Source organism: Sturnira hondurensis, unplaced genomic scaffold (genome assembly GCF_014824575.4).
Source record: "Sturnira hondurensis isolate 20B ecotype Veracruz unplaced genomic scaffold, ASM1482457v3 Scaffold0001020, whole genome shotgun sequence".
Classification (NCBI taxonomy): domain Eukaryota; kingdom Metazoa; phylum Chordata; class Mammalia; order Chiroptera; family Phyllostomidae; genus Sturnira; species Sturnira hondurensis.
This window is the reverse complement of record NW_028073651.1, coordinates 2,097,860-2,125,042: the sequence shown is the minus strand read 5'-3', so window position 1 is coordinate 2,125,042 and position 27,183 is coordinate 2,097,860. Positions and strand designations below refer to the sequence as shown.

The following is a 27,183-nucleotide window of genomic DNA, read 5'->3' as shown; positions in this document are numbered from 1 at the left end:
GGGCCGCCAGCATCCCCCCGGGCCGCCCGCGCCGGACCCGCACCCGCGCGGGGCGTCCCCCGCCCCCGTCGCCCCAGGCCGGGCCACCTCCTCACCCCGCACCCCATCCCTCGTCTCCCGGTCTGTTTGTCTCGGGCTGGTTCCGTCCTCCCGAGACCGGGAACGCACTGGGGGCCCCGGGGAGGGGGCCTGGGGAGGCCCTCCCCGCGGTCTCGCCCCTTCCCTCGCCGGCATGAGCCCCCGGCTGTGACCCCCGCCGGGGGGAGGGGGCCGGGGGTCCATGCTCGCAGCCTCCGCACCGCCCGGCGCCTGCCGCTGACGGCGGCGGGGGTGGGGGGGCCGGGCACCCAGCCTCCTGCCCCACCCCCTGGCGTCGGCCCCGCGGGCCGTCGGGGGCCGCTGCCCCCGGCTGCGCCCTGCCCGCCGGCCAGGCCCTGGAGGCGCCCCGGAGCTGCCGCCGGCATCAGCCCATGGCCCAGAGGGTAGGTCTGAGGGCCCGCACCCCAGTGCCCCAGCCCGCCTTCGCCTCCCCCTCCTCCATCCCTGCCCCCGGAGCTGTGGTCCCGGGTAGCCCATCCCGCCCTCCGCGCCTCCCCCTCCCTGGCCCTCCGTTCCCCCTACTCTGCCCCTCCATCTCCCCCCCAACCACAAGCCCTTTATCTTACCACCCCCCCATCCTTCTCCCTGCTCTACTTTTGTTACAAGTCCTCCGAGGGGTCAGGGTGGGGACAGCGCAGGGAGAGGTGGGTCTCACCAGTCAGGGCCCCTCTGCCCTGGGGATGGGCCGGACCGGAGGAGACCGGCTGGTTGGGAGCTGAGCCGGCACCTTGGGGGGTGGACGGGGCAGAAGCTCCGACACGGGAGGACCGCGCCGACACCGTAGGGTGTGCGACGAACAGCCGGGAGCGGTCGCTTGCAACTTCGGGGCTCAGGAGAAGTTGGGAGGAGAGGAAGTGAGCGGGCAGAGAACGCAGAGCCGGCGCGCGTCCGCGGAGGGGCCGAGGCGGCCGGCGGCCGGAACTCTGCGCTCCTCCTTCCAATCCCTTTGCCGCTTTAAGCCTCAGTGTCTTCACCTCCAAGGGAGGGGGTTGGCCTAGGCGACTGAAGGTCCCCGGGGCTGCCCCAGCGCCTGAGCCTCCGGGGTGGCCGGATCCAGAAACCTTGCCCGGATGCCCGTGGTTTCTCTCTGGGACTGCTTGCAAAAGTGGGCTTGTGCGGTTGTGGCTTTTTTTTTCCCTTTCGTTCAACAAGAGTTTATTGAATGTGTGCCAGGCACTGTGCTAAATGCCTCATTCATTCATTTTACTCGTGGGCGTACTCCGTGTCTCGTTCATTCTCTCATTCATTCATTCCTGCGCCCGATGGCGGGCTCTGCTGCGTGTGTTGGACGCCCCCATGGTGACGGGGACGGGCGCGTTGTGCGTGTTTGAGAACCCAAGTGAAAGCGAAGGCGGGGAGACTGTGCGTGTACCTTTGTGTACAAACAATGCGTTGCTTTTATGGGAAGCATCTATGGGTGAAAATCGCGCTCTTCCACCTCCCTGCTTCTGCCTCCTGTGACTTCGCCCTCGGTCTCTTCGCATCTCTCTGTGTCCTGGCTCTTTCTCTCGCTGCCTTTTTTCCATCGCTCTCACCATTTCTCTCCTCTCTCTCCCCCCACCCCACAGGCTTTCTCCCCTTTTCCTCCTTTCCTCATTCGTTTTTTTCTTTTAAGATTTTATTTAATAAAGAGAGGGGAAGGGAAGGAGAAAGAGAGGGAGAGAAACATCAATGGGTGGTTTCTCTCTTGTGCGCTCGCCACCTGCGACCACATGCTTGCAACGCAGGCATGTGCCCCGACTGGGAATCGAACCAGCGACCCTTTGGTTCACAGGCTGGCACTCAATCCACTGAGCCACACCAGCCGGGGTCCCCTTTCCCATTCTGTGAGGAGCTGGCACATACCAGCCCGTTGATCCCTGACCCTCAGATCAGAGCCCTGAGTCTGTCTCTCTCCTCTGTACCTTCCTGCCCACACCTCAGGAATCTGTTGGGTCATATGTTACCGTGCAGGGGTGCAAGATAGGGTCCTCAGTCCCACACAGCTCCATGGGACATTGGGGGTCTGGGGGTATGGCTGGGACACTTGTGGGACAGAAGGGCCAGTTCCTGCGGCAGGAAGAGGGCGTCTCTTGGGTCCCAGCCGGTGCTGATGCCTCCCTGGGGCCCTCCCCCTCTCAACTCTCCCCAGTACAATGAGCTGCCCCACTACCCAGGCATCGCGGATGGCACTGCAGCCCTGGCTGGCTTCTCAGAGGCAGCGCCACCAGCACCCAGAGCCCCTGGGCCCTACGGCCCGCCCCGGCCTCCGCAGCCCCCACCCCCAGGCTTGGACGGGGATGGACTGAAGAGGGAGAAGGATGAGATCTATGGGTGAGTGGGGACTGGGCTGAGGCTCCGTGGGGTCCCACAACACGGGCCTCTCTCTGTGTTTCTTGGTCTCTCTAAGCACCTGTCTCTTTCTCTGACCCTGTCCCCACTCTGGGCCTATCTTCCCAACTCTTCCCTCTGGGTCTCCTGTCCCCTCCCAGTTGCTCCGTGTTTCAGAGACCCCTGCCCGCCCCTCCCCTCATGAACTCTCTCCCCTCCTGCCTCCTGCAGGCACCCGCTCTTCCCCCTGCTGGCCCTGGTCTTTGAGAAGTGTGAACTGGCCACCTGCTCGCCCCGTGACGGGGCCGGGGTGGGCACACCCCTGGGCGGCGATGTCTGCTCTTCGGATTCCTTCAACGAGGACATCGCTGCCTTCGCCAAGCAGGTGGGCACCACCCCCCTCGCCACACCACGGGACAGCCAGGGAGGAGGGCGGGCGGGAGGCAGCCCATGCCCTCCTCCGCCCCTCTCTTCCTCCCAGGTCCGCTCCGAGAGGCCCCTCTTCTCCTCCAACCCAGAGCTGGACAATCTGGTGAGACCTGAGGCTGCCTGGGGGACTCATGTTCTCAAACTATGGTAACTGTTACCCATTTGCAATGCGGTGTGGCCTAGAGTTTGAGAATGCAGACTGATGGCCCAAGTTCGAATCCCAGTTCTCCACATCCTGCCTCTCTGAACCAGGACATCTCCCTGTGCCTCAGTTTCCTCACCTGTAAAGTGTGTCTAGTAGTAATTTCTACCTAATAGGACAGCTATGCAGATTTAATGAGTTAACCAGAGTCCAGCGCTTAAAATGATGCCTGGCACAGACTCTGAGCATTAGCCGTGCTACCAGGAGAACAGAGCTCACATAAGTGCAGGGACTTAGCTGCAAAGGAGAGAAGAGAGGAAGGGAGAGAAAGGGAGGAATGCCCTGGCTCTTTTCCTTTTCTAGCTCCCACCAGGACTTCCCATTGGCTGAACCCTTTGGCAAAGGCCTCTGGGAAATGTAGTTTGCAGATGAAGGGTGGGAACCAGAGCAGAGGGCAAGCAGGCAAAGGCAAGATATTGAGGTAGCTGACCTGTGTTCATCCTCGTGACGGATGCTTTTCTGTCCCTTGTACCTCTTGCTTCTCTGTCTACATCTTTGACAATCTAACCCTCTGCTCCTGGAATCTCGGATCCCTGTTTCTCTCTGCCCCTGTCTCCTTGTCTTTGTGTCTCTCTGTGCTTGTCATTCTGTGCATCCCACTCTTTCTGTTCCCCTGTCTCTTCTCTTCCCTCCTTTCTCCTCCTCCTCCTCTTCCTTCTTCTCTCTCTTCCTCTGTCTCCCCCCCTCTCTCCCCTCCTCTGCCTCTTCCTGTCCCTGTTTTCAGATGATCCAGGCCATTCAGGTGCTCCGGTTCCACCTGCTGGAGCTGGAGAAGGTGAGTGCTTCTCACTTCCCCCCACACCCTCTCTTGCCCCCCAACCCTTCCCCTTTCGACCCTCCACCCCCTCAGGCTCTCTCCCCACCGGAGATGGAGCAGAATGCCACCCCCGTTCCTGCACACCCCGGCCCTGGCCCCCGGGTGGCCCCCCCAGTACCCCGGTGCCCCCCCAGGTCCACGACCTGTGCGACAACTTCTGTCACCGCTACATCACCTGCCTCAAGGGAAAGATGCCCATCGACCTGGTCATCGAGGATCGGGATGGCGGCTGCAGGGGGGACCTTGAGGACTACCCGAGCTCCTGCCCCAGCATCCCAGACCAGGTGGGCCCTGCAGCCAAAGCCACTCTGGGCAGCTGGGTCACAGTGTGGGGGGACACATATTTGTACACACACACACACGCACCCTGACAGCTGAAGATACCACCACAGACTCGGCTGCACGCACGCAGGTTCACACACAGCTGCACAAACAGCGGCAGCTGTTCTCACTGGTGGCCAGCTGACAGCATGCACCACACACTTAAACACACGCATCCCAGCTGCATAACAGCATCAGAGACCACACAGCCCGATCCAGACACCGTCCTTCCAGAGTGTGTGTGTTGCACACACAACCATCGTACCGATGCAGACGGAGACCACTGGCCTCAGACCCAGGCCGACCACAGAGCCTGCGCACACACATGCCACCCTGACCCTCTGATCACAGCGGGTGCGCGCACATGCCCTGCCACTCAGCCTCCGATACAGTCAGACTACAGCCTCGTCAACAACTGCACAACAGCCCAGCTGTGCGGATCCCAGCGAGGACCACACCCTCAACCCAGCCGCATTGTCAACACTTCCAGCGTACAGTACACGCCCTCGCCCAGTTACAGGCTCACTGCTCCAGCCCCACACTGCGGTCACACGCGGGCTCACGGACCCTCTGCTCACAGCCCACCATACATTCCCCCTCGGGGAGAGCCACACGCATGTGAGCATCGGTCACAACTCAACTTGGAGACACAGTCACATATGTTCCTTATCTCCACACTCCTGTGGCTGGCAGCTCCCCCAGCAGAGTCTCACTGTCTCACAAATAGGACAGCCAGTCCCCTGACCCACAGCCACATAGTCTGCGATAGTCAGCTACAGCTTCCTGGCCACTTCAGAGAGTGACAGTCTCGCTCTAAACACAGCCAAGGCAGGTCTCGGGACAGCCTCAGGCACACCGCCGCAGAGGCTCGCACTTGGCGTTCGCTTGGACCCAGCCCTGGGGCAGTTACAGGGGGCGGTTCCATCCGTGTGCAAAGGCCTTCAGACCCGAGGGTGCTGTGGCTTGCACCCCAGCAGCCCCCAAGGCCCTCAGACCCACAATTCCACACACAGCTGCATGGAGCCTGGAGGAGGCTGCGCTGGGCTGCCGTGTCTCGGGCAGTGCCCCAGCAGGACACAGATGGCAGGTCCTGTGGGCGGGGTCCAGGGCACTCCCGGAGGTAGGAGGGCACCCCTGGGCCCAGGAGGCTGTTTCCAGCACCCCACACCCATCTGCCTCCCAGCACTGAGCTGAGCCTTGAGCTGCGCGGCACAGAAGTCTTGGTGCCTCCTGTGTGGAGGGGTTGGCCCCCTGGGCACGGAGCTGGGCGGAGGGCGAGCCCAACGCACCTCCAGGTCCCTCAAGGCGTGTGGATGCAACGCACACGGTCTCGGACCCCCCTGGGCTGCAGTTCAGAGACCCCCCACGTGTCTGAAAGCTGGAAGTTGCTTTCTCTCCCCATAAGTTGAGTGCAAACTTGTTCGGCGGCAGAATCTGACCTGAACGAATGAGATGGCTATTTATAGCCCGTATTCATTCCACTGAGTTAACTGTGCGTCCGTTTCGCTGCGGGAATGTTAATGAGCTTGATGGCGAGGTCAGGCCCCAGAGCCTGCCAGGGGGTGTTCTGAACCGTGTGGCATGCGCATGACTCACTGTCTAAAAAATGGGACAAGTTCTGATTCTGAAACACCTGCAACCCCCTCAGGTTTCAGATAAGGTGCCATAGATCTGTGCAAATTCATCTTTATTGAGTGACTGCTATGTGCCTTTGCGTGAATTAACTCACTGCTTCCACGCTCTGTGAGGTGGGGACCATTACTGTTTGCCATTATCCAGTTGAGGAGACTGAGGCACAGAGAGGTGAAGTGACCTGCCCGAGGTCACACAGCCAGAAAGGAAGCGAAGACGGGCTTTCCACCTGGGAGTCCTCATGCCAGAGCCCGTGGTCTAAGCTACTGTGCTATACCGTGTCCCAGGCCTTGGCACTGACTTCTTGCTCTTGTTTTCCAGAATAATACATGGATTCGAGACCACGAAGACAGCGGAGCTGTGGCCTTGGGGACGCCAGGTCCATCCAGCGGGGGCCTGGCCTCCCAGAGTGGGGACAACTCCAGTGACCAAGGTGGGAAGCTCGGGAGGCAGAAGGGAAAGGTGGGAGTCAGGGTGAGGACTGCAGTTAGACAGCAAGTAGGACTTCCGAGAGAGCACGGCGGCTGGGTGCAGAGCGGTTGTCTTGGGTGGGGGTTCTGGCACCGTCTGGTCTCCCACCCTCACTGCCCACCAACACTGTGTCCACGCCCCTCCGCCCTCAGGAGACGGACTGGACACAAGCGTGGCCTCTCCCAGTTCTGGGGGAGAGGACGAGGAGCTGGACCAGGAGCGCCGGCGGAACAAGAAAAGGGGCATCTTCCCCAAGGTGGCCACCAACATCATGAGAGCCTGGTTGTTCCAGCACCTCTCGGTGAGAGCCCATCACCCCGGGGTGGGTGGGCCTAGAGAGAGATGGAGCCCTGCCTGGCGGGGCTCAGCGGACTGAGAGCTGGCCTGTGAACCAAAGGGTCGCCGGTTCGATTCCCAGTCAGGGCACATGCGTGGGTTGCGGGCCAGGCCCCCAGTAGGAGGTGCATGAGAAGCAACCACACACTGATGTTTCTCTCCCTCTCTTCCTCCCTTCCTCTCTCTCTAAAAATAAATAAATAAAATCTTTAAAAAGAGAGAGATGGAGAAGTATGGGCACACATAGACGGAGGCCCAGAGAAACACAGAGAAGGGAGACTGAGGCAGGAGACTGGGGGGATGTTGAGGGGGAATTCCAAGGTGAGGGGGCACTGGCCAGAAAAAAAATGTCCTGAGCATCGCGTGTGTGCCAGGTGCTGCCGAGTGCTCTTGACCCATTCAGCCCTCCCCCAACCCACCCACCTGCTCTTTGGACCACTGGCCCCTCTCCAGCCACCTGTCAATCATCCACCATCCAGCCACACACGCTGTGTGAGGGCGGGGCCCTATTTTCTGCATTTTGCAGTTGAGGACCATGAGACCCAATGTCTCAGGAGGATTGAATTAGAGCAACATAGGGACAAGGAGAGACTGAGTCACAGGGACAGAGTGGAGGCAGGGAGGGGAAGGGAGGAGAGGAGAGAGAGGGGCATAAGAAAGAAAGAAATTGGGACCAGGAGAGACGGACACGGGGCCCTGACAGACTCAGAGAGGCTGGTGGCTGGGCTTGCCGCCTTCCCTGGCGGTGCAGCCCTGTCCCCAAGCTCCGAGTTTCCCGAATGAGAGCTGGCCAATTAGCCTCTAATTGCTGGAGGAGGCGGGGGCGCCCACGGGCGTAATTGCCCGAGGCTTCGCTCTGCTTCCCTCTGTTGGGCCCCGGGGAGCACAGAGCAGCTCCGCTGTGCGCGCTGGTTCTTCCGGCCCCAGCCCCAGCCTGGGCTCGCCATCCTCGGGGACCCGGCAGGCCAGGCCGGTGGGGATCGATGGCGGCCCGGCGGCAGGAAGGGTGACTCTTGCTGATGGCCGCAGCATCCGTACCCCTCGGAGGAGCAGAAGAAACAGCTGGCGCAGGACACGGGGCTCACCATCCTGCAAGTGAACAACTGGTGAGGGACTGCGGAGGCCCGGGCGGTGCGTGGGGAGCGCGGGGTGGGAGGCCGGGCGCTGTCCGCGGTGCTGAAGGAGGCCGCCGAGCCCTCGGAGACCATCCGCCCCATCCGCCCCATCCCGGGCCTCACCTCCCAGCTCGTTCTCGGTCTCTGTGTCCATCTCCCCGTCTCTCCTACACCCTCCTTCATTTCCATGACCCCCTCCCAGGTTCATTAACGCCCGGAGACGCATTGTGCAGCCCATGATAGATCAGTCCAACCGCACAGGTACGGGGAGGAGGAGGAGAGAGGGGGCCTAGTGCTCCTGGGGGGCAGTCAGAGCCCGGACCCAGGCATCCTGGGGCTCAGGCTGCACCCCGCAACCCCCTTCCCAGGGCAGGGTGCAGCCTTCAGCCCAGAGGGCCAGCCCATGACGGGCTACACGGAGACACAGCCACACGTGACTGTCAGGCCCGCAGGTAAGGCCCCACCTCTTAACTAAGCCACGCCCCCCAAGCACACCAGGCCCCTCCTCTAAATGAAGATGCTCCACTTTCTGGAGTTCTGTTCATGAATAATGAATACAGTGCCTCATTTGCATAACGGGAGCAGATTTCGAAGTACCCACATTTTCCTCACAGACTTTGCTTCCAGGCTCTGCCTGCCCATTGGATGGCTCCGCTTTTCCTTAACGGACCAGCGCCACTTTAAACGATGACTCAGCCTGGCCCAATAGAGGGGTCCCGCGAGAGAAAAAGGGGAGGGAGGGGCTTGGGGACATCAGCGGGTGTCCCGTGAAGACCCACTACCCACTGACCCTCCTCTCTCGTCTTCCAGGACCGATGGGGATGAGTTTGAACCTGGAGGGGGAGTGGCATTATCTATAGAGGCTGGAGTCGGGAGGAGGGTGAGTGTCCAGTGCCACGGGGTGGTGGGCGGGGCCGTGCGGTGCTCACACCTTTGTGAGGTCTCTGGCCTCCGCAGGGGACCGCCCAGAGCAGGGGCAGCGTTGCTCCCTGAGCTGAGTGTGCGCCACGGCAGGAGGGAAGATGACTCATTCCTTCATCCACTGGTCCATCCCTCCATCTGCCTGTGCACACACACACGCTGTGACATGGCTCCGGTAGGGTCTTCTCATGAGAAGACTCTGGGCTTCTGTGAAAGCGGACACCAGGAATCAGTACCATAGCTGAAAGAATCAAACACAGGCTGCTCAGAGGAGGGAGCCATTGGCTATATCTGAGATATCAGGGAAGCCTTCCTGGAGGATGTGGTTTCTGGGTGGGGCACTGAAGGATGAATAGGAGTTCGTCCGACCAGGAGAAGTTAGGGGCAAAGTGATAGGGCACATTCTTTTCTTCTTCCAGGTCTTAAGATTTTAGAGTTTCTTCTTCCTTAGTCTTCACAACAACCCCAAGAGGGACAAACTATCATAATTTTCACTTTGCAGATGAGAAAACTAAGGCTCAGAAGAGGTCAGTTGGGAGGGTTTAGTCAGCTCAGAAAAGCAAAGGGAACCGCATGTGCAAAGGCCAAGGGTGGAAAGGCTGCCTGGAGATTCTAAAGTGTAGGTCAGATGTCAACCCGCCCTCAATTAAAACTCTTTTTTTTGGGCTCCCTAGTGCCCTCTGATAACATTGAAACTCCTTAATTCAGCATTCATTCATTCATTCATTCATTCATTTCACATTCTCTGAGCAACTCTGTGCCTGGCCCTGTGCTGGGTGGTGCTGGGGACACAGCAGTCACTGCGCCAGCCCCACCCTGCCCTCCTGGGGCTCATAATCCAGTGGTGGAGACAGACCTGTCCCAGACAGTGATGACCCAGAGTGGGCAGGGCTGGAATGGAGGAGCCCAGAGAAGGCATCAGACCCAGGCTGGGGAATTCAGGGAGGACTTCCTGGAGGAGGGGACTTTGGAGCAGAAACCAGGAGAATAGAAGGAGTGAGGCAGGGGAGGAGGGAACAGCATATGCAAAGGCCCAGCGTACCTAGAAACCTCGTGGCTGTGAAAACAGCTCCTCCCCAATCTCCACACAGGAGGGGGAGGGAGGAGTGAGCTGGGCTGGTGAGTGAGTTGAGTAATAAATCCAGGGCCAACAGAAAGGCTGGGACATGAGGAGACCCAGGAGGGCTTAGGCGTGCAGGGGCAGTGGAGGCCTGAGGCTCAGAAGGGGAGATGGGTTTGTTTAGAACTGTGCTGGTCGGTGAGGGGTGGGGGGCAGTTCTCCGCTCTGCTCCGAGTGGTCCACACAGGTGTGGCCTGGTCTGAGGGTCAGAGGCCCTCTGGGATCAGGAGCCATGAGGGGGGCCACCTTTCCTGTCTGCCTTTTTTGTCTCCAGCCCCCCCCCCACTCTCATCTTTTTCTCTTTGTCTCCTTCTCTCCTTGTCTTTCTCTCTGTGTTAACTGTGTCTTTATGTCTTCTTTTTTAAAAATATTTTATTCATTTATTTTTAGAGGGGAAGGGAAGGAGAGAGGGAGAGAAATATCAATGTATGGTTGCTTCTCGTGTGTCCCCTGCTGGGAACTGGACTGCAACCCAGGCATGTGCCCTGACTGGGAATCGAACCGGCGACCCTTTGCTTCACAGGCCCGCACTCGATCCACTGAGCTACTCCAGCCAGGGCTTTATGTCTTCTTTTTAAAAAAGATTTTATTCATTTATTTCTTTAAAGATTTTATTTATTTATTTTTACGAAGAGGGGAAGGGAAGGAGAAAGAGAGGGAAACATCAATGTGTGGCTACCTCTCTCACTCCCCCTGCTGGAGACATGGCCCAGGCATGTTCCCTGATTGGGAATTGAACCCATAACCTTCCACTTTGCAGGCCAGAGCTCAGTCTGCTGAGCCGCACGAGCCAGGGTTTATCTTCATTCATCTCTGTCTCTCTCCCTCCATTTGGTTCTCGTGTTTTGTCTCCCTCTTTCTCTGTCTCTCCCCCTCTCCCCGTCTGTATCCCTCTCCCTGTGGGGCTGTCGGGGACTGCACGGGAGGGCTGACGTGGGGCCAGACCCTCTCCCACCTCCTGACTTGGCGCCTCCTCCCCTCTCCACAGACTCCAAACTGTGACCACCAGGCCCACACCTTGTTCCGGTCCCCACCCTCCACGGCCCTCCCACTCAACACCTACCTCCCTGGGGCCCCACCGGGACATGGGGGGTCTGAGCGCCCGCTCCGGGGTCTCTGAGAGACGCAGACAAAGCCTCTAGGCTCCACTCCCCACTTCTACCCTCGCCTCTGCCCAGAACCCGAGCTGCGAGCCCAGGTCATCGGAAGATGGTGGCCGGGACCCCACCTGCAGGACAGAGATGGAATTGGGGATGGGCTGGGGCTGTCATGGGAGGAGGGTCACCCGGATCCGATATTTGGGGAGGTTCCCTTCATCCTCCCAACCCTCTCCCCTCCTCTCTGCCCCTACCTCCCTTCTCTGATGTCTTCTACTTTTTTTTAAATGATAAAATCTTAAAAACAAAAAGCCACCAGTTGGAATTCTTGTGTCTCTTCTACGATTTATATTCTCATCTATTTGAAGCTCAGAGACCACTCATTACAATGATAATTAATACTCTATCCTGTTCTGTCCTTGGGCACTTCACATATCAGTCGGCCGTTGCTGTGTAACAAACAGTTCCTAAATTTTGTAGCTCAAAACGCCCACGTGTTTTTTCAGCTCATTCAGTGGGTTGGTATTTTAAACTAGGCTCCACTAGGCGGGTCTTGGAGTTTCTTCGGGGCTCTGTTGTATGTCTGTGGCCACGGACAGATGAGCAAGGGGGCTCTGCTTCTAGGGTCGGCATGCTAAGCAGTGGGACCAACGGGCGGGGGGGGGGGGGTGACTGGACCACATGGTAACATCAGCCAGCAGGCTGCTGGGTGTGTTCCCAGAGAGGCTGCCCAGATTCCCAGAGAGCAGAAGGGCCCGGAGCCTCTTGAGTCCCAAGCTCAGATCCGGCACAAGGTCATCTCTCAGCCCCTTGAAGTCTCAAGGCCAAACTCTTGGGAGGGGAAATAGACTCCACCCTCATTGGGTGGAGCTGCAAGCTCACATTGCAAGAGGTGGACACAGGAAGGGATGAAGCATTGGGACCGTTTTGCATCAGTCCCCCACACTGACTACCAGGTTACTTTCTCCACCTGTCCCTTGGGAGACAGGCAGGCTGGGCATGAACAGCCCCACCCACTGAGAGTGGTGCCAACAGACGTGGGTTCAAATCCTGCCTCTGGAACAGAACAGCTATGGTACCTGGGACGAGTGACTTCACCTTTCTGGGTCTCAGTCTCCCCATCTGGAGAGTGGGGACCGTAGCACCGACCTCGAAGGTCTGCCGCGCTGCTTAACGGAGGTGTGACGAGGGAAACGCCGATAACAGTGCCCGACAGGTAGTAAGAGCTCTGTCAGTTGGGGGTCGTTGTGACTCCAGAAACTGCAGCTCAGGCATCCTGGGAAACTGGCGGAGAGCGGAGGAAGCAATCCTGGGACTGGAGGGCCTTCGCCTGTCAATCACTGGTTCATTCATTCAGGACACAGGTATTGCCCATACACACTCTGCCTTTCACTGCAGTGAGCAAGCCGAAGACCCCTGCGCTCGGGGAGCTGCCATCCCACCAGTAGGGAGGTGGAGACCTACAAGGGGCGCATCACTGGGTCTGTTAAAAGTTGACAGGCGGCGCATAGTAGGGGCCGCTTCGGGCCTCCTGGATCCGTCCTGGGAGCCTCACCCTACCAACCCCGTAAACCCACCACCAAGTCCCAGGAGGTGGGCCCATCACGTCCCCACTGCCCAGAGGGCAGAAAACAAGGCCCAGCGAAATGAGGGTGCTCTGGTGGGGGCCTCACAGCGGGAGAGTGTGGGGGCGCATTAGCACCCAGAAGGCCTGGCCGCTCCGGAGCCTGCGCGCAAACCATGCTGCTCAACGGCTTCTCATTTCAAGAAATAGAATCTGACTCTGATTTTTATTTTATCTTGTAAAAGATTTTAATTATATTTAGACAGAGGGGAAGGGAGGGAGAGAAACATCAGTGTGCAGTTGCCTCTTGCTCGCCCCCTACTGGGGACCTAGCCCACAACCCAGGCATGTGCCGTGACTGGACATCAAACTGGAGACCCCTTGGTTCACAGGCCGACACTCCATCCACTGCCACACCAGCCAGGGAAAGACTCTGATTTTTAAAGGGCCTAACACAAAATAGTTTCTGGGTTAGATATTGTTTTGGTGACTGCGTTTCGTGTTTATCTCCCCACACTCCCTAGGACTGAAGTGGGATGGATGAGGGATAGACAGCAGGAAGGACTTCCAATACCCCCTTCCTTTGAAGGCATGTGAAGATGGGTTCTGGGGAGGGAGCAGGGCTGGACCCCGGCCTGAGGTCTAGTTCAAGGGGAGGCCAGGTGAGTTCATGCAACCTCTGCCTGACGGGGGAACCTGGGACGCTGGCAAGGGGGGGAGGGGTTGCTGCCTGGCCCCACCTCCCCCACTTTCTCCCGGTGACTGGAAATGCCTCTCACTTAGTTCTCTATAATTATACCAATTGGATGTGGCTCGGGGTGGAGGGAAATTGGGCAGGAGGTTAATTGTAACTAAAAATACCTCCCCCACTTCCTGGGGTGCGGAATCAGCCAGCTCTGGGGCAGCCTGTGAAATGGGTGGGCGTCGCTGAGTAGGCGGGGTCTGAGGGAAGCGGGGGGACCCCAGCCGGCTCTGCGGGGAGGCCTCTGTACGCTGGGTAGGCAGGGCCAGGCGGTCTTGGGAACCGATGTATGTGTGACCATTGTGCGGTCGCTGTGGCTCCGGACCTGGGAGGCTGGGGGAGGGCTGTCAAGCCAGCGGGCACTGCCAGGATGTGTCCACCGCCGAGCCTGTTACTGCATGGGATGCATGTGTGTCCCTGAGGAATGGCGCGGTCGCGGCCTGGCTGTCACGGTGTGCCATGTGTTTGTGTGTGTGTGCATGTGAGTTGGAGACTCCCGGCGTTGCTGCGAGTGTCTGGGTTGGATAGTGGGGCAGAGCGGGTCTTTGTAACTGGGTGCCTCCTGCATGTGTCCACGGCAGCGTCTCTCTGTGCGGCTTTGTAGCCTCATGTCAGTCATGAGTCTGACAATGCGACTGTGGGTCACCCAGCTCAGATGCATCAGAATGTGGGGCAGGGAATGAGCCCGGGCGCCCGCCAGAGGGCGCTGGGGAGCCATGGTAGGTGTGTGTTTGGGAACAGCTTTATTGAGATGAAGTCACAGAGAGTAAAATCCGCCCATTGAAAGTGTGCCGCGCGCAGGCGTTAGAATAGTCACGGAATCGTGCGACTGTCACCACGATCAGCCAAAAAGAAAGCTCCTACCTTCAGCAGGCACTCCCCACATACCCCCAACCCCCAAACCCAGGCAACCACTGATCTGCCTGTTTTGGGGCATTTTGTATAAATGGAATCTTACAAAATATGGCCTTTTATATCTGGCTTCTTTCACTTAACAGGATTTTATTTATTTTTAGAGAGGAGAAGGGAAGGAGGGAGAAAGAAACATCCATGTGTGGTTGTCACTTGAGCGTCCCCTACTGGAGACCTGGCCCACAACCCAGGCATGTCCCCTGACTGGGAATCGAACTGGCGACACTTTGGTTCGCAGGCCGGCACTCAATCCGCTGAGCCACTCCAGCCACGGTGACTTAACAAGTTTTTGAGGTTTATCGATGTCCCATGAGCCAGCGCTTCGTTCCTTTTTGTGGCTGAGTAATATTCCACTGTCTTGGAGGGATGTTGCGCAGATGAAGGAGAGTTGGGTTTGTGCTCTGCCCCCTGGGCTGCCCTGTGGAGGGTGGGTTGGAGGGGGTGTTACTGGTTGAACTGTATCCCCAAAGAGATATGCTGAAGCCCTGATTCCAGGACCTGTGAATGTGACCTCATTCAGAAATAGGTTCTGTGCCGACCAAGTTAAGATGACATCCTAAGTCAGGCCCTAATCTATGTGACTGCATCCTCATAAAACAGAGAGATTTGGCCCTGGCTGGTGTAGCTCAGTGGATTGAGCGTGGGTCTTCGAACCAGAAGACCACGGTTCGATTCCCAGCCAGGGCACATGCCTGAGTTGCAGGCCAGTTCCCAGCAGGGGATGCACAAGAGGCAAGCGTACATTGATATTTCTCTCCTTCTCTCCTTCCCTTCCCCTCTAAAGATAAATAAATAAATTTTTTTTTTAAAAAAAGCAGAGAGATTGGACACTGACAGACAGGCAGTCAGAGAGAGGGCCATGGGAAGACAGAGGACTACCAAGGTGATGCCACCACCAGCAAGGGGCACGGAAGCTGGCTGGCAAAGCACCGGAAGCTGGGGAGGGGGCCAGGGAGGGCTCCCCTTCGGGTTTCAGGGGGAGCACGACCCTGCGACGTCTTCATTTTGAGCTTCAAACCTCAAGAACTGGGAGAGTGGTTTCTGTTGTCTGAGTCACCTGTTCAGCAGCGCCCTTTCATAGCCACCGTGGGAGACTGGTACAGGGAGTGGAGGTGGAGCTGGGAAGGCTGGGAGGAGCCAGGCGGACACCTGGGGATGTGGGAGGGAGGGGGCGCTCAGAGCTACTTGGGAAGGTGAGCAGGGAAACAGTATCGGGAGACGGTCGATTTTCAGAGAGGAGGGCGCCGCCACCAAATTAATGTGTCGCACAAAGGTCATCAGTGTGCTGACCCTAAGAGCTCGTGGCAGGCAGGAAAACCGCAAAACACAACTGAGATGAGGACGACTGAGATGAGGACCAAGATTAACAGTTGCAGGTCACCATTGACCTCGATGGAGCAGTTTCCGTGGGGGGAGGCGAGGGGGAGGCAGAGGCCCGACAGGGAGGGGGTGAGGAGACTAGGAGGTGAGGACTGGGGTGCGCCGTGTGAGCCTGAGGCTGCAGGTAGAAGAGGTCCGTTTTTGGTGAAGCGAGGAGACGACCCCAGGTGTACTGCGTGAGGATCAGCAGGCCGAATGCTGTTCCTTCCCAGGTGAATCCGATGACGGAATGAGTGGTGACTCACAAAAAAGGAGGTCTTGTTTATTAAAAGAAAAGAAGGGAGGAAAGAAAAGCAAGGCAACCCTGGCTGCTGTGGTGTAGTGGCTTGAGCACCAGCCTGTGAACCAAAGGGTCGCTGGTTTGATTCCGTCAGGGCACGGGCCTGGGTTGTGGGCCAGGTCCCCAGTAGGGGGCGTGCGAGAGGCAACCATACATTGATGTTTCTCTCCCTCTCTCCCCCTCCTCTAAAGATAAATAAAAAAAATTCCCTACTGTTGATGCATCAACTTGTCCTTTCTCCCTAAATATCTGTGGGGCCAAGACACTCTCAGCTGGGGCCCCAGCAGGCTTCTGCAGAAGTGGACAAACTGATTCTGCAGTGTGCCTGGGAACACACACACAGGGCCTCGGACAGCTGCGAGCGTGTCGGCAAAGACCAGAGCTGGGGGCCGGCCCCGCCTGACGCCACGACCCGCTGATGCCACAGCAGCAGGACCAGGGATGGTGCGGACACACGGGCTGGTGGGCTGAGGCCCAGAAATGCACCACGTGGGTTAGCCCACTGGTTTTCACCAAAGGTGGCAAATTCATTCAACAGGAAATGAAGTCTTTTCAGCAAATGGTGCCGGAACGAGACATTAACATGCAGAAGAATGAACCTTGACTCTGAACTCACACCATACACGAAACTCACTGGCAAGGTCGTGGGCTTAAAGGTAAAATCTAAACTACAAAACTTCTAGAAAAAAAACACAGAAAAACGTCATGACCTTGGGGGTAGGCAGAGACTTCTTCGCACACAAAAAATCCAAACAGTAAGAATTTAAAATTTAAAATAAAATTAATTATAAAAAAGGTACAACCTAAAATTAAAACTATTAAAACAAATAGAATAATAAAGGTAATAAAATAAAAATAATTTTAAAGTACAAATAAAAGAAAAATGATAAATTAAATTTTATTAAAATGACAAACTCCTGCTCAGCAAAAGACACTTAGGAAAGTGAAAAGGCACCTACAAACTTGGAGAAGATATTCACAATTCATATATTTGCCAAATATATATATATATTTTTAAATATTTTATTTATTTATCTTTAGAGAGGAAGAGGAGAGAGGAAGAGAAACATCAATGTAGGGTTGCCTTTCGTGCGTCCCCTGCTGGGAGTTGGCCTGCAGGGAACTGGCCTGCAACCCAGGCATGTGCCCTGACTGGGAATCGAACCGCGATCGTCTGGTTCACAGGCCTGCGCTCAATCCACTGCGGTACACCAGCCAGGGCTTTGCCAAATATACTTAAAGAAATATGTAAGCCATATCTTTATTATATAAACAGCTCAAATGAATATGACAAACAGGCCTTTATAAGAGGTAAGACGTTTAATATAAGTTACAAAAAGTACAGTCACTCCTCGGTACGCATTGGCTTCGGAACCCGTCCGTCTTGGTCCTCATTGTGGTTTGATGAGGAAAAGTCTCCGTGCTGGGCACTCGCTCTCGCAGGACTCGTCACCCTCGCTAGAACTTGTAAGGGTCAGGCTCTGCCCTGCATTTTGCTTCATCGCTGGGCACCGGTGGTTTCCGCACTTGTCACTAGTCCAGGAACAAATTAACGAGTACTGAGCCCCCACTGCACATAAATGGTTAATAAACTTATGAAAAAATGCTTGACATTAGCCATAAAAATGCCATTAAAACCAAAGTAAATATCATTAGAACGGCTGCCGGGGGCTGGTCACGGTTTGTTTCCTGTTGTGGGTGCTGGTGGCTCAGGCAGGCTTCACTTTCTGGAAAAACTCTCCGGGCCTTTGACGTAGGATCGGAGCTCCTTTCTGGGCTACGCTCCGAGAGAACGGACCGCACAGCTGCTGAGTGCACTTCGCACTTGGGAAAATCCTGCTACACGGTGGCCCTGCGAGGCAGGTGACGGTGCTGCTTCCCCTCAGACTGGCCGGCAGGGAGCGGTTTCAACCCTTTGCATCTGCGCCGGTCCGACGGGCAGAAGGGATGGCTCCGGGGGTTGCAGCCCGCAGCTGTGAGAGTGGCAACACCACAGCCCCACTGGGCGCTCCAGGTAATCGGCAGATAAAGACCCCTGTACTGTTAAGGGCCACAGAGTCACCCTTGAGGGCCTGTGGCTCCTGGGTCCCTCAATTCTGACGCACACCCCGACGGCCACCGTCTCCCAACTCCCGAGGCTGGAGTCACTGGGTCAGACGCCGGGATGGTTAATTAAGGCTTTTTGGTGGGCGCTGGCTGGCTTCGTCTTCAGGGCCGTGCCCCAACCCGCCCACGAAAATGTGAAGACTCTGCTTCTGCCCATGGGACGCTCTTTTTACTTTATGTTTAACATGGACAAAGAAGGAAAAGCAAGAACACCCCTGAGTCATGTCATTAGATTCGGCTGAAGGGGGGGAGGCTCTGAGGCAGTCTCTCCTTTCACCCATTTCTTTCTTTATTTTTAATTCTTTGGGTTGGGGAACGCAAAAGACAGAGACTTGACAACCAAAAAGTGGAACAGTTCTGAGTCAGTCACCTTAAACAGAGCCAAAAGATAAGCCGCAGGCTGGAAGAAAGGTTCGTGACGTCTATGAGGAAGCTTAAGATCCAGAATACATGAAGAGCTATTACACACGAATAAGAAAATGGCAAAGCGCCTGGGGAAACACACAGTCAAAGACGGAGCCAGTGCAGGGGCGGAAATACGAAGGGCCCAGAACAGGCAGCGTTGCTCGGGGCCCTGGCAACCGGGGAAGCGGAGACAGTGTGAATAAGTGGATGCAGGCTGCAGGAAGGACATTTGGGGACAATCTAGCGAATGACCTGCACAGATGCACCCTGCCTTGGACCAGCGATGCCACCTCCAGCTTCCTTTATAGGAACAAAAGAGGCACCGTCCAGCCCTGGCCGGTGTAGCTCAGCTGGCTGGAGCGTTGTCCCATAACCAAGAGGATCGGGGTTTTTGATTCCCGGTCAGGGCACATACCTGGGTTTTGGGTTCGGTCCTGGGCCAGGGTACTTATGGGACGCAACCAAACGATGTTTCTCTCTCTCCCTTTCTCCAGGACCCGTCTGCCCACACAGGCCCAGTTAAACCAATGTGCAGCGCGGCCACGTAACGGCTGGCTCTGTGGCCTCGCAGAATGCGTGGGGTCTGCGCGACTCAGAAAGCTCTCCCAGCCACCCTCCAACTGTGTCGCAGAACTCTGGGTGTGTAATCCCGGGTTTTGAGATGTGTGAACGCTCTATTTCCAAATGCACGGGTGATGGAGCGGAGTTCCACCAGGTGCAATGGAAGGACACACTGCCACCCTGACCTACGGCCGCCTGGGAGACCAGTGAGGAGGCAGCTGGCCCAGTCCCTGTGTGAGGCAGCAGAGGCCTGGGGTCCGATTCGGGGTCCGATTCGGGGTCCGTTAAAGGGAGAGCCGATGGGACCGGATAAGAGTGCGCGCAGGTGGCCTGGCTGGTGTAGCTCAGTGGATTGAGCACAGGCCTGCGAACCAGAGGATCGCGGTTCGATTCCCAGCCAGGGAACATGCCTGGGTTGCAGGCCGGTTCCCTGCAGGCCAACTCCCAGCAGGGGATGCACGAAAGGCAACCATACATTGATGTTTCTCTCCCTCTCTCCTTCCCCTCTAAAGATAAATAAATAAGTAAAATCTTTAAAAAAAAAAAAGAGTGTGCGCAGGTGGGAGAGAGGGACCCAGGTGACACGGAGGGCTTGGGCCCAAGCAGCCGAATGGAGCTGCACCTTTCAGAACTGGAGCAGAGGCCTCCGATGTGGGGACACAAACTCCCCAAAGGAAAGCTCAAACATCTTGATTGGTGGGGCAGGGGCAGAGGGGGAGAGAGAGAGCGCCAGAGACAACCACGTGAATGGAAAACGGCTGAGAGAATGGAGCGTCACTTACAAACTTCTGGAGTGAGATGGGGCTGCCCCAGAGGCCCCAGTCGGCGTGGGGTGATGCCCCAGACACCTGTGAGGTTACAAGGGTCAATACCAAGGAGGCAGCTGGCCATGGAGGGCGGGGGTGTGGGATGGAACTGGGAGCTGGGGGCTGTTATGAGCTCCCTGAGAGGTGAGTGGGGATAGAGGGAGGTGAGGGCAGGGTAGGCCCCCCTGCATCCGGGTAGGGAGGGGAGGAGCCGTGTGGCCACCAGCCATGGCCACCAGGGAAGGGGAGGCATCTATGGCAGGGGGCCCCTCAGGGGTAGGGCAGCATCACCAAAGGTCCCAAGGGGACAGCCGAGAACCGCCCATGGGCCCCGCAGCAGGAACAGCCCGGCGCCCGTGGGTCCCGTGGAGCCCCCCGTGGTCTCACACGATCACCAACACTCACTCCTCACCAACTCCTGAAGTGACACAGGCGGACAGGCAGTGCAGGCCTCCCTCACTCACAGGGAAGCAGAGGCCGTGGGCACAGACTCAGGGGAGGGCAGGGGCACCAAGGTCCCGCCCGGGTCTGAAGTCCCTGCTTGGCCACACCTGCCCCACGGCCACTGGGCCAGCCTGAGAGGAGGACCACGGGGAGGGCCAGAAAGCCACTGCTCCCCTCTGGGTGGACAGGCGCAGGCCTGGGGGTCCGACTCAGTGTGTCAGAGTTTATTCACACCTCCTTCCCATGGGGGGAGCACAAGGGGAACCAGACCGTGGTTCTGAGCTCAGGGTGGGGGTTCAGGTGGAGTCCACAGCCCCGCCTGGGGCCCCGGGCCCAGCTAGGCTCACACGTGCTGCCTCCGGTGCCGCAGCACCTCTGTGGGTGTGAACAGAAAGTCTTTCTGACAGGCCTCGCAGTGGTAGGGCCTCTGCAGGGCTGACGTCTTCTGCTGGGGCTCAGGGGTGGCTTCCTCGGCCCCTGAGGGAGAGAGGAAGGGAGGCTGAGGGGGGCACGCTGCTGCAGGCTCACACCCCCACCCAAATCCCAGGCACCAGAGGGACTCGGGCTCTCCTGGCCTTTGGGGGAAATCTGGCTCTGCCTCCTCCAGGAAGCCTTCCTTGATTAACACATGCACAGAGGCAAGTCTTTAGTGTGTGTCTGGGGGAGAGACAGAGACTGCCCTGGGGTGGGGTCCGCACAGCGTGGCAGGCACTGTGTCGGGTCTGCCCACCACGTCACCCCCTGCTAACAACGCAGTGGATTCGGCCAAGGTGGAGACAGCTGTGGGACATAAAAGGACAAGGGACACAGCCACAGAGGCGGATCACAGAGAGACCAAAGAGACAGGCAGACAGAGATGAGAACGTGGCAGCCCCCCAGGCCCTCCCCAGCCCAGGCTGCAGGTCTCTGTGACAAAGCCCGCATGCGGCACCAGCCAGGACCAGAGGGCAGCCCCAGAGCGTCCGGTAAATGCTCGGATGCGCAGGGAACAACACGGACGGACAGATGCACCCACTGCCCCGTCCTTACCGGCGGGGCCATCCTGCGGGGCCTCGGGGCAGCTGTTCTCGTGGGCAATGCGCTCCAAGGGCGTGAGAGGCATGTGCAGGCCGCAGTGGGGGCAGGTCCAGAAGGTGCGGAGACAGTCGCTGTACAGATCTGTGTCGCTCTGCAGCGGGCAGACCGTGTCGGGGCCTTGCCCTGGGCCTGCCCCCAAGTAGCCAGCCCAGGCCCTTTCTGAGAACCCCTCAGGGCTGGCTGGCCCCGTTCTGAAACTATGTCCCGGGACTGGGTTGAAATGAGGTAAGGGGCTCCCTAAAATCCCACCTTCAGGGACCGGGGGTCGGGGGACAAGGTGGGGTCCATGCTCACCGTGAGGCAGTTATAGGTGAGGAAGTCTGTGACTGCGTAGCCCCCCTTGGTGGGGTGGGGGGATAGGGCAGAGCTGCCGAAGAGGCCGGGGAGACTCGGGGCAGTTGTGATGGTCTGGGGTCCCACATAGAGGTTCTGAGCTTCCAGCCCCGTGAGCCTCCGGAGGCTGTAGGAAACCTGGGGGGAGAGAGGCAGCACATAGACTCGGGAGACACAAGGATCAGAGCGCCAGGATCCAGCTGTGCCTGAAGCCCACCCCTGGACTTTTCAGGTTGCTTAAGCCAATCACAACACAGTTTCAGACGCACTCACAACCAGTCTTGTTTAAGCATGCCCTGATGCCTCATCCTCCATCTCGGCTGCCCTTCCCAGGCCCCTCCCCTCTCCCTGCTACTTGTGGGACCACATCCAGGCTGTGAGTCTGGCCACCTTGCCCCTCCTTCCCCCAGCGCCTCAGCCTCTTCCTCCTTCCCTGACTCACTGGGCCCCTCCACTCCTCCAGGAATCCATCCTGGATTGCACCCTTCTCCCCTACCCCTGCCGCACGTGGTACAACCAGTGTCAACTCCCCACTCCCACTCAGAGGTGGGGGGTTGGTTTCACACCTGCTTCCTCCAGATCTTCCTGTCTGTTCTCCATGAGTAAACGCCCTACAGCCCGCCTGCCCCATCCTGCCGGCCCTAACTGCGGTGAGGCGCCCCTGCGTGCCGCATGCCCGGCGGCTCGGTGAGCGCTGCTGCAGGAGGGCCGTGTGGCTGGCCGTGTGGGCTCTGGAGCCAGGCACCACGGTCAACTCCCGGCTCCCGCCCTTACCGTCTGTGCCACCTTGGTTTGTCGTCACCTCCTGGGTTTGAAACACCCCCAAACCTGTGCAGTCGGTGAACCAGAAGCCTTATCCCCGTGGCAGACGCCCTGCGGGCCAAGGGTGGTGCCGGCCCCCAGCGCTGGGTACCTTGGATGCCATGAACTGCAGCAGCTCCCTGCTCAGTGCCGCCACCTCCTGGCGGTTGACGGGAGCCTCCTCCTCCTCTTCATCTTCGTCTTCCCGCTGCCCCCGCCCACGGGCCTGATGGGCCTGACGGGCCAGCTGCTGGTCCAGGGCACTTTCCCACCGGGCCCGGAGACGCAGGGAAGCCGCCAGGAGCCGGACGGCGCCTTCAGTGTCGGCCAGCTGGAGCTCCAGCCAGCCGTCGGCCACCAGGCGGGAGCAGTCACCATTGGTGTCCAGGGCCCGACTGAACAGCAGGAGAGACTGGAAGAGACCGGGCAGAAAACAGACCGCGGGCGAGGGGCGGGGCTTAGCTTAGAGGGGCGCCCACCTGGCTGGGTTCCTGCCCACCCACCCATTCACCCATCCCCTCCTCTGTCCAGTGAACCCATCCGTTCCCCACCAGGCCCCCTGCCCACCCACCCCCCCTACCTCTGCGTCCACCTGTCTGGCCAACGCACTCATCCACCCCCCACCCCTCCATCCACCTCCTCAGCAAACATCCGCCACACACCTGCTCTGTGACAGACGGAGCCCTCGCCACCCCCAGCTGACATTCCCCTTGGGGAGACAGACACACCGGACCCGAGAGTGAACAGGAGAACCTCCTAAGGAGGTGGCCGTTACCGGGTCAGGGGCAGACAGCGGAGGGAGGAGGCCACACCTGCACAGGCGGGGCGCTGCACGTGTGTGCGCCCTTGTCAGCCCTCCTCAAAGGATGCCCCTAGCATCTGCACACGTCCCTCAAACACACTCACGAGTCTGGGACTCGAGCTACCGGGTGCGGCAGAGGTGTTCGAGGGCGAAGGGCTCTGAGGTTGGCGACTTACTTCGAAACCCACCTACTGAGACGGGTGGTGAGTGGACAGAGGACAGATACGTCATCCATCAAAAGACCAATGTCATTTGAAGGACCTTGGGAATGACGGGTGTGAGTGGTCACCACACACTCCTTTCAACTTCCCTGTTTGAAAACCACCACCGTGTGTTGGGGAAAATTCTATGGATGGGGTAGGGGAGTGGGTGGGGCCGGACTGGCTGCGGGTCGGTGTTTTGGGGACTGGAGGACGGAATGGGGGTTCAACACGCTTTCTGTCCGCGGTGGCGCCTGCCTCCAACTCCCCATGGTGAACAAAGTGTGGGGAAGGAGGCGAGGCTGCACTGCAGGCTTCACCTGCCTCTCCTCCCCCAGGTCCTGCGGACGGCCACTGCCCCGCCCTGTCTCTGAGCATCTGGCTCCCCCCTCTACAGTTGTGTCTATGCACTGCCTGGCTCTCCAACTCGTGCGTGAGCCCCGCGAACATGGAGTGTTGTGCTTCTGATCAAGACCGCACCCCCAGCCCCAAGACAAGCACTTAGTGAATGGGTGAATGAGCATGGGTGGGTGGCTGAGAGCTGGTTTGCACGGAGTCTGTGGGAATCACAGCGTCAGCAGGTCTCCTGAGCTCGGGGAGCCTGAAGGATTTCTCTCTCCCCTCGACTCTCCCTGGGGTTGAAGCGAGGACGACCTGGGACACCCGCAGCGTGTGGCACTGGAGCTTTGGCCAGCCACTTGCTCACCATGTGGCTCAGGCCAGTGGCACGGCCTGTCCCCAACCCAGCCCCCCCAGAGCCCCGTCTCCACCGCTAACGTGAGAATCACAGCCAGTCCCAGAACTGCAGGGCAGCAGGCACAGTTCGGCCTCCCCTGCCGTCAGGACCCACTCCCTGGCTGCCCGCGCCCACACAGTGTATCCGCAGTTCGGGCACNGACGTCCTGGTGATGGGACACCCGCAGCGTGTGGCACTGGAGCTTTGGCCAGCCACTTGCTCACCATGTGGCTCAGGCCAGTGGCACGGCCTGTCCCCAACCCAGCCCCCCCAGAGCCCCGTCTCCACCGCTAACGTGAGAATCACAGCCAGTCCCAGAACTGCAGGGCAGCAGGCACAGTTCGGCCTCCCCTGCCGTCAGGACCCACTCCCTGGCTGCCCGCGCCCACACAGTGTATCCGAAGTCCGGGCACACCTGTCCTGGCCAGGCCACCATCCCCTCCCACCTCCCGGCTTCCCCCCTCCTCAGACCCTGTCCCAGCTCCGCTCCAGACCCTTGGGGGGACAGTGTGGCCCCAGTCTCACCGACCTCGCTAACCTCCTCTCTCTGACCTCGTCTCCCCTAATTCCTCCCCTCACCGACCGACTGCTCCAGCTGTTCCCTGCGCACACCCGGGTGTGTGTGCCTCAGGGCCTTTGCACTTGCCGCCAGGCAGGACTCCCTTCTCCCAGGGGTCTCTGTGGCTCCCTCCCTCCCTCCCTTCAGGTCTTTGCTTAACTGCACCTTCTCCATGAGGCCCACCCAGGTGGCCTTATTCCACACTAGGCCCTGTCCCCTACCCTCACCCCCAACGCCACCCTCCTAATCTCCTTACCCTATTCCTTTTCATTTCCTGGACCACGCATCACCCTCGAACCCCTCACCGAGTGCAGCCCTACGCTTCCTGCTGTTGTCTGCCCTCCCCCGCTAGACGGCAGCTCCAGGAGGGCCGGACCGGCTCCAGTCTGGTTCGCTGCTGTGTCCTTAGCACCTGCAGTAGCGCCTGGTGCGCGGCAGACTCTCGACAGGGAATTGTCAGAGGGGGGCCCAGACGGAAAGACAGCAGCCGGCCAGGACCTGCCACCACCAGCCAGCCGGGAGGTGACTGCGCAGGCCCCAGTCTGTGCCTCCGGCGCTGGGGACCCAGTCATCACGCCTGGGAGTTGGAAGGCGGGGCAGGGACCCACCTGGAGGGCGGGGATGCGGACACAGTTCACCAGGTAGGGCTTGTTGGTCTCCAGCAGGGACACGAAGGTGAGGAGCTGGTGCCTGCTGCTCATCCTGTCCCTGTCGTCTGAAAGGGCGGATGGGACAGCTCAGGCCCACCTGCCCATGACCTCCCCACCTGCCCATGACCTCCCCTCCTGCCCCTGACCCCCCACCTGCCCCGAGGGCTGCCTGTGCCCCCGGGGCCATCCACCCATCCATGGGAAGGGCACGCTCATCGTGTGGGAAATGATCAAACGTCTGCGCTTTAGTTTCAAAGACTCTGTCATATGGGATGTGACTTTGGCTATTTGATGGTATTGAGAAATAATTTTGTTGGGAGTAACAGCAGCATTATGGTAATGCTAAAAACCAGTCATTATCATTATTATTATTACTAAGTGATGTGGTGTCTGACATGTCATTCACAATACTCCAGCCAAGAGGAAGGGTGACAGATGCTGGTGGTCACAGAAGCCAGTGAGGGGCTTGTCTACCTGGATGATGCATACAGAATTTCCAAAATTAAAAAATAGAAAAAACAATGTAACGAGAAGAGAGGAAACTGACTAGTAATTTAAAGCAGTTAAAATGGTAAGTTTCCAATTCTGCTGTTTGATGTTTAAAATTAAAACCTGTCCTGGCTGCTGTGGCTCAGTGGAGTGAGCACCAGCCTGTGAACCAAAGAGTTACTGGTTCGAGTCCCAGTCAGGGCACATGCCTGGGCTGCAGGCCAGGTCCCCTCACCCCCAGTTGGGGGCATGCAAGGGGCAACCACACATGGATGTTTCTCTCCCTGTCTTTTTCTTTCCCTTCCCTCCTCTCTAAAAATAAATAAAATCTTTAAAGACACAAAATTAAAACCTTATCTTTTTGAGTTCACATAGGGTGTTCCTTTGTTTGCAAATGAAGAGAAAAATGAGTTGCGTCCCCAAGCCTTCCAAGGGGCACCCCGGGCTGGGGCCCAGCCTGGCCTGTGTGCAGCCGCTGGGTGAGGCTTTCACAGCCCAAACTGGAAGGGAGTGGGATCCCAGGCCTGAACTCCACCTTCCATGTCTGCTGGGGCTGGGAGGACCCCAGGGCAGGCAGGAGTCAGGGAGTTTCACAGCTCACGGAGGATCTGACAGGCTAAAAACTCAGTCCTTGGGGATGGCCACCATGCTGAGGTCCGCCCAGGCCACCACGGGGAGGGCGAGGCTCAGCGTGGAGGTGACCTTGCCATGCCTGCAGGTCCCCCCTCAGCAGCCGCGGCGGCAGCAAAGGTTGAGTGTGGTGGGGAATAGAGCGGGAACTGGGACAGTGAGGGATCCCCTCCCCACTCGGGTTCACGGTACCTCGGCTCCCTTCCCCGGCCTTGGCCTCTGGTTCCTTCGTGTGCAGCACCTCGGGGCTGTTGGCGAAGACGCAGGTGGGGTGCAGCACCGTGCCCTGCTTGGCCTGGGTGTGGAAAATCTGCAGGGGTCGAAGGCAGAGCCAGGTGACCACAGAGACCCCCAGATGCCCCCGGACACGCTCTTCCCCCACTGCCCCAAGTGCTTTTCCTCCTCGCCCTGGCCAGGCTCCTCCTCCATGGCTCAGCCAAGTCCCTCCTGCAGGGCACTCTGCTAAGCCCGCCCAGGCTGGTCAGGGCCCCTCTGTGCTCCCCCAGCCCTGGGCTCCCTACCACATCCCTAGTCACAGGTCTGCACTGTGAGCCCCAAAAAGGCAGGGCCAGGGCCACTTCAGTCAAGGCCACGTCCCCAGCACAGAGCGGGTTTGGGGACCGTGTGCCCACGTGGGGACGGTGAATGGGAAGGGGGCGCACCTGGTCAGAGTCCTTGCGGCCACCGTTGAACGGGTCTGGGACGGCGAGCTGCGGGTAGAGGCCCCGGCCCAGCACCAGCTTCAGCAGAGCCAGCTGGTCCCGCGTCAGCGCCTGGGCCGAACTGGCAGCCGCCTGCAGCTGCTCCAGGTTGTGCCGCAGCTTAAACTTCACGTC

At 58.6% G+C, this 27,183-nt stretch overlaps 2 protein-coding genes across 5 annotated transcripts in view; one reads left to right on the top strand and one right to left on the bottom strand.

Moving 5' to 3' along the window:
- Positions 1–11,729, top strand: MEIS3 (Meis homeobox 3). 3 transcript variants are annotated; one of them, XM_037059511.1, is made up of 14 exons: positions 1–482; positions 2,231–2,412; positions 2,641–2,794; positions 2,891–2,941; positions 3,765–3,815; positions 4,043–4,141; positions 6,132–6,243; positions 6,434–6,582; positions 7,647–7,723; positions 7,935–7,993; positions 8,101–8,184; positions 8,543–8,612; positions 8,850–8,853; positions 10,759–11,149. In XM_037059511.1, the coding sequence occupies exons 1-12, from the start codon at positions 471–473 to the stop codon at positions 8,590–8,592; spliced, it is 1,080 nt and encodes a 359-aa protein (XP_036915406.1). In that variant the 5' UTR covers positions 1–470; the 3' UTR covers positions 8,593–8,612; positions 8,850–8,853; positions 10,759–11,149. The 3 variants fall into 3 exon arrangements, with proteins under 3 accessions (XP_036915406.1, XP_036915388.1, XP_036915398.1); XM_037059493.1 differs by having other exon boundaries at positions 3,992–4,141; XM_037059503.1 differs by lacking the exons at positions 8,850–8,853; positions 10,759–11,149 and adding an exon at positions 11,719–11,729 and having other exon boundaries at positions 3,992–4,141.
- An 8,550-nt stretch (positions 11,730–20,279) lies between these two features.
- DHX34 (DExH-box helicase 34) overlaps positions 20,280–27,183 on the bottom strand; it is a 36,774-nt gene continuing 29,870 nt past the window's right edge. For both annotated transcript variants that reach the window (XM_037059480.1, XM_037059476.1), the window contains 7 exons: positions 27,010–27,183; positions 26,540–26,657; positions 25,187–25,293; positions 22,394–22,693; positions 21,442–21,618; positions 21,100–21,238; positions 20,280–20,547 (listed from right to left, as the gene is read on the bottom strand). In XM_037059480.1, the coding sequence (XP_036915375.1) occupies positions 20,414–20,547; positions 21,100–21,238; positions 21,442–21,618; positions 22,394–22,693; positions 25,187–25,293; positions 26,540–26,657; positions 27,010–27,183 (1,149 nt within the window). In that variant the 3' untranslated portion in view covers positions 20,280–20,413. The remainder of the gene's footprint in view (positions 20,548–21,099; positions 21,239–21,441; positions 21,619–22,393; positions 22,694–25,186; positions 25,294–26,539; positions 26,658–27,009) is intronic.

Bases quoted from the DNA above. Each gene is read 5' to 3' on its own strand.
- MEIS3 (XM_037059503.1), top strand. The intron at 3,816-3,991 runs GTGAGTGCTTCT...GTGCCCCCCCAG, and splicing joins ACCTGCTGGAGCTGGAGAAG to GTCCACGACCTGTGCGACAA. The intron at 7,994-8,100 runs GTACGGGGAGGA...CCCCCTTCCCAG, and splicing joins AGATCAGTCCAACCGCACAG to GGCAGGGTGCAGCCTTCAGC.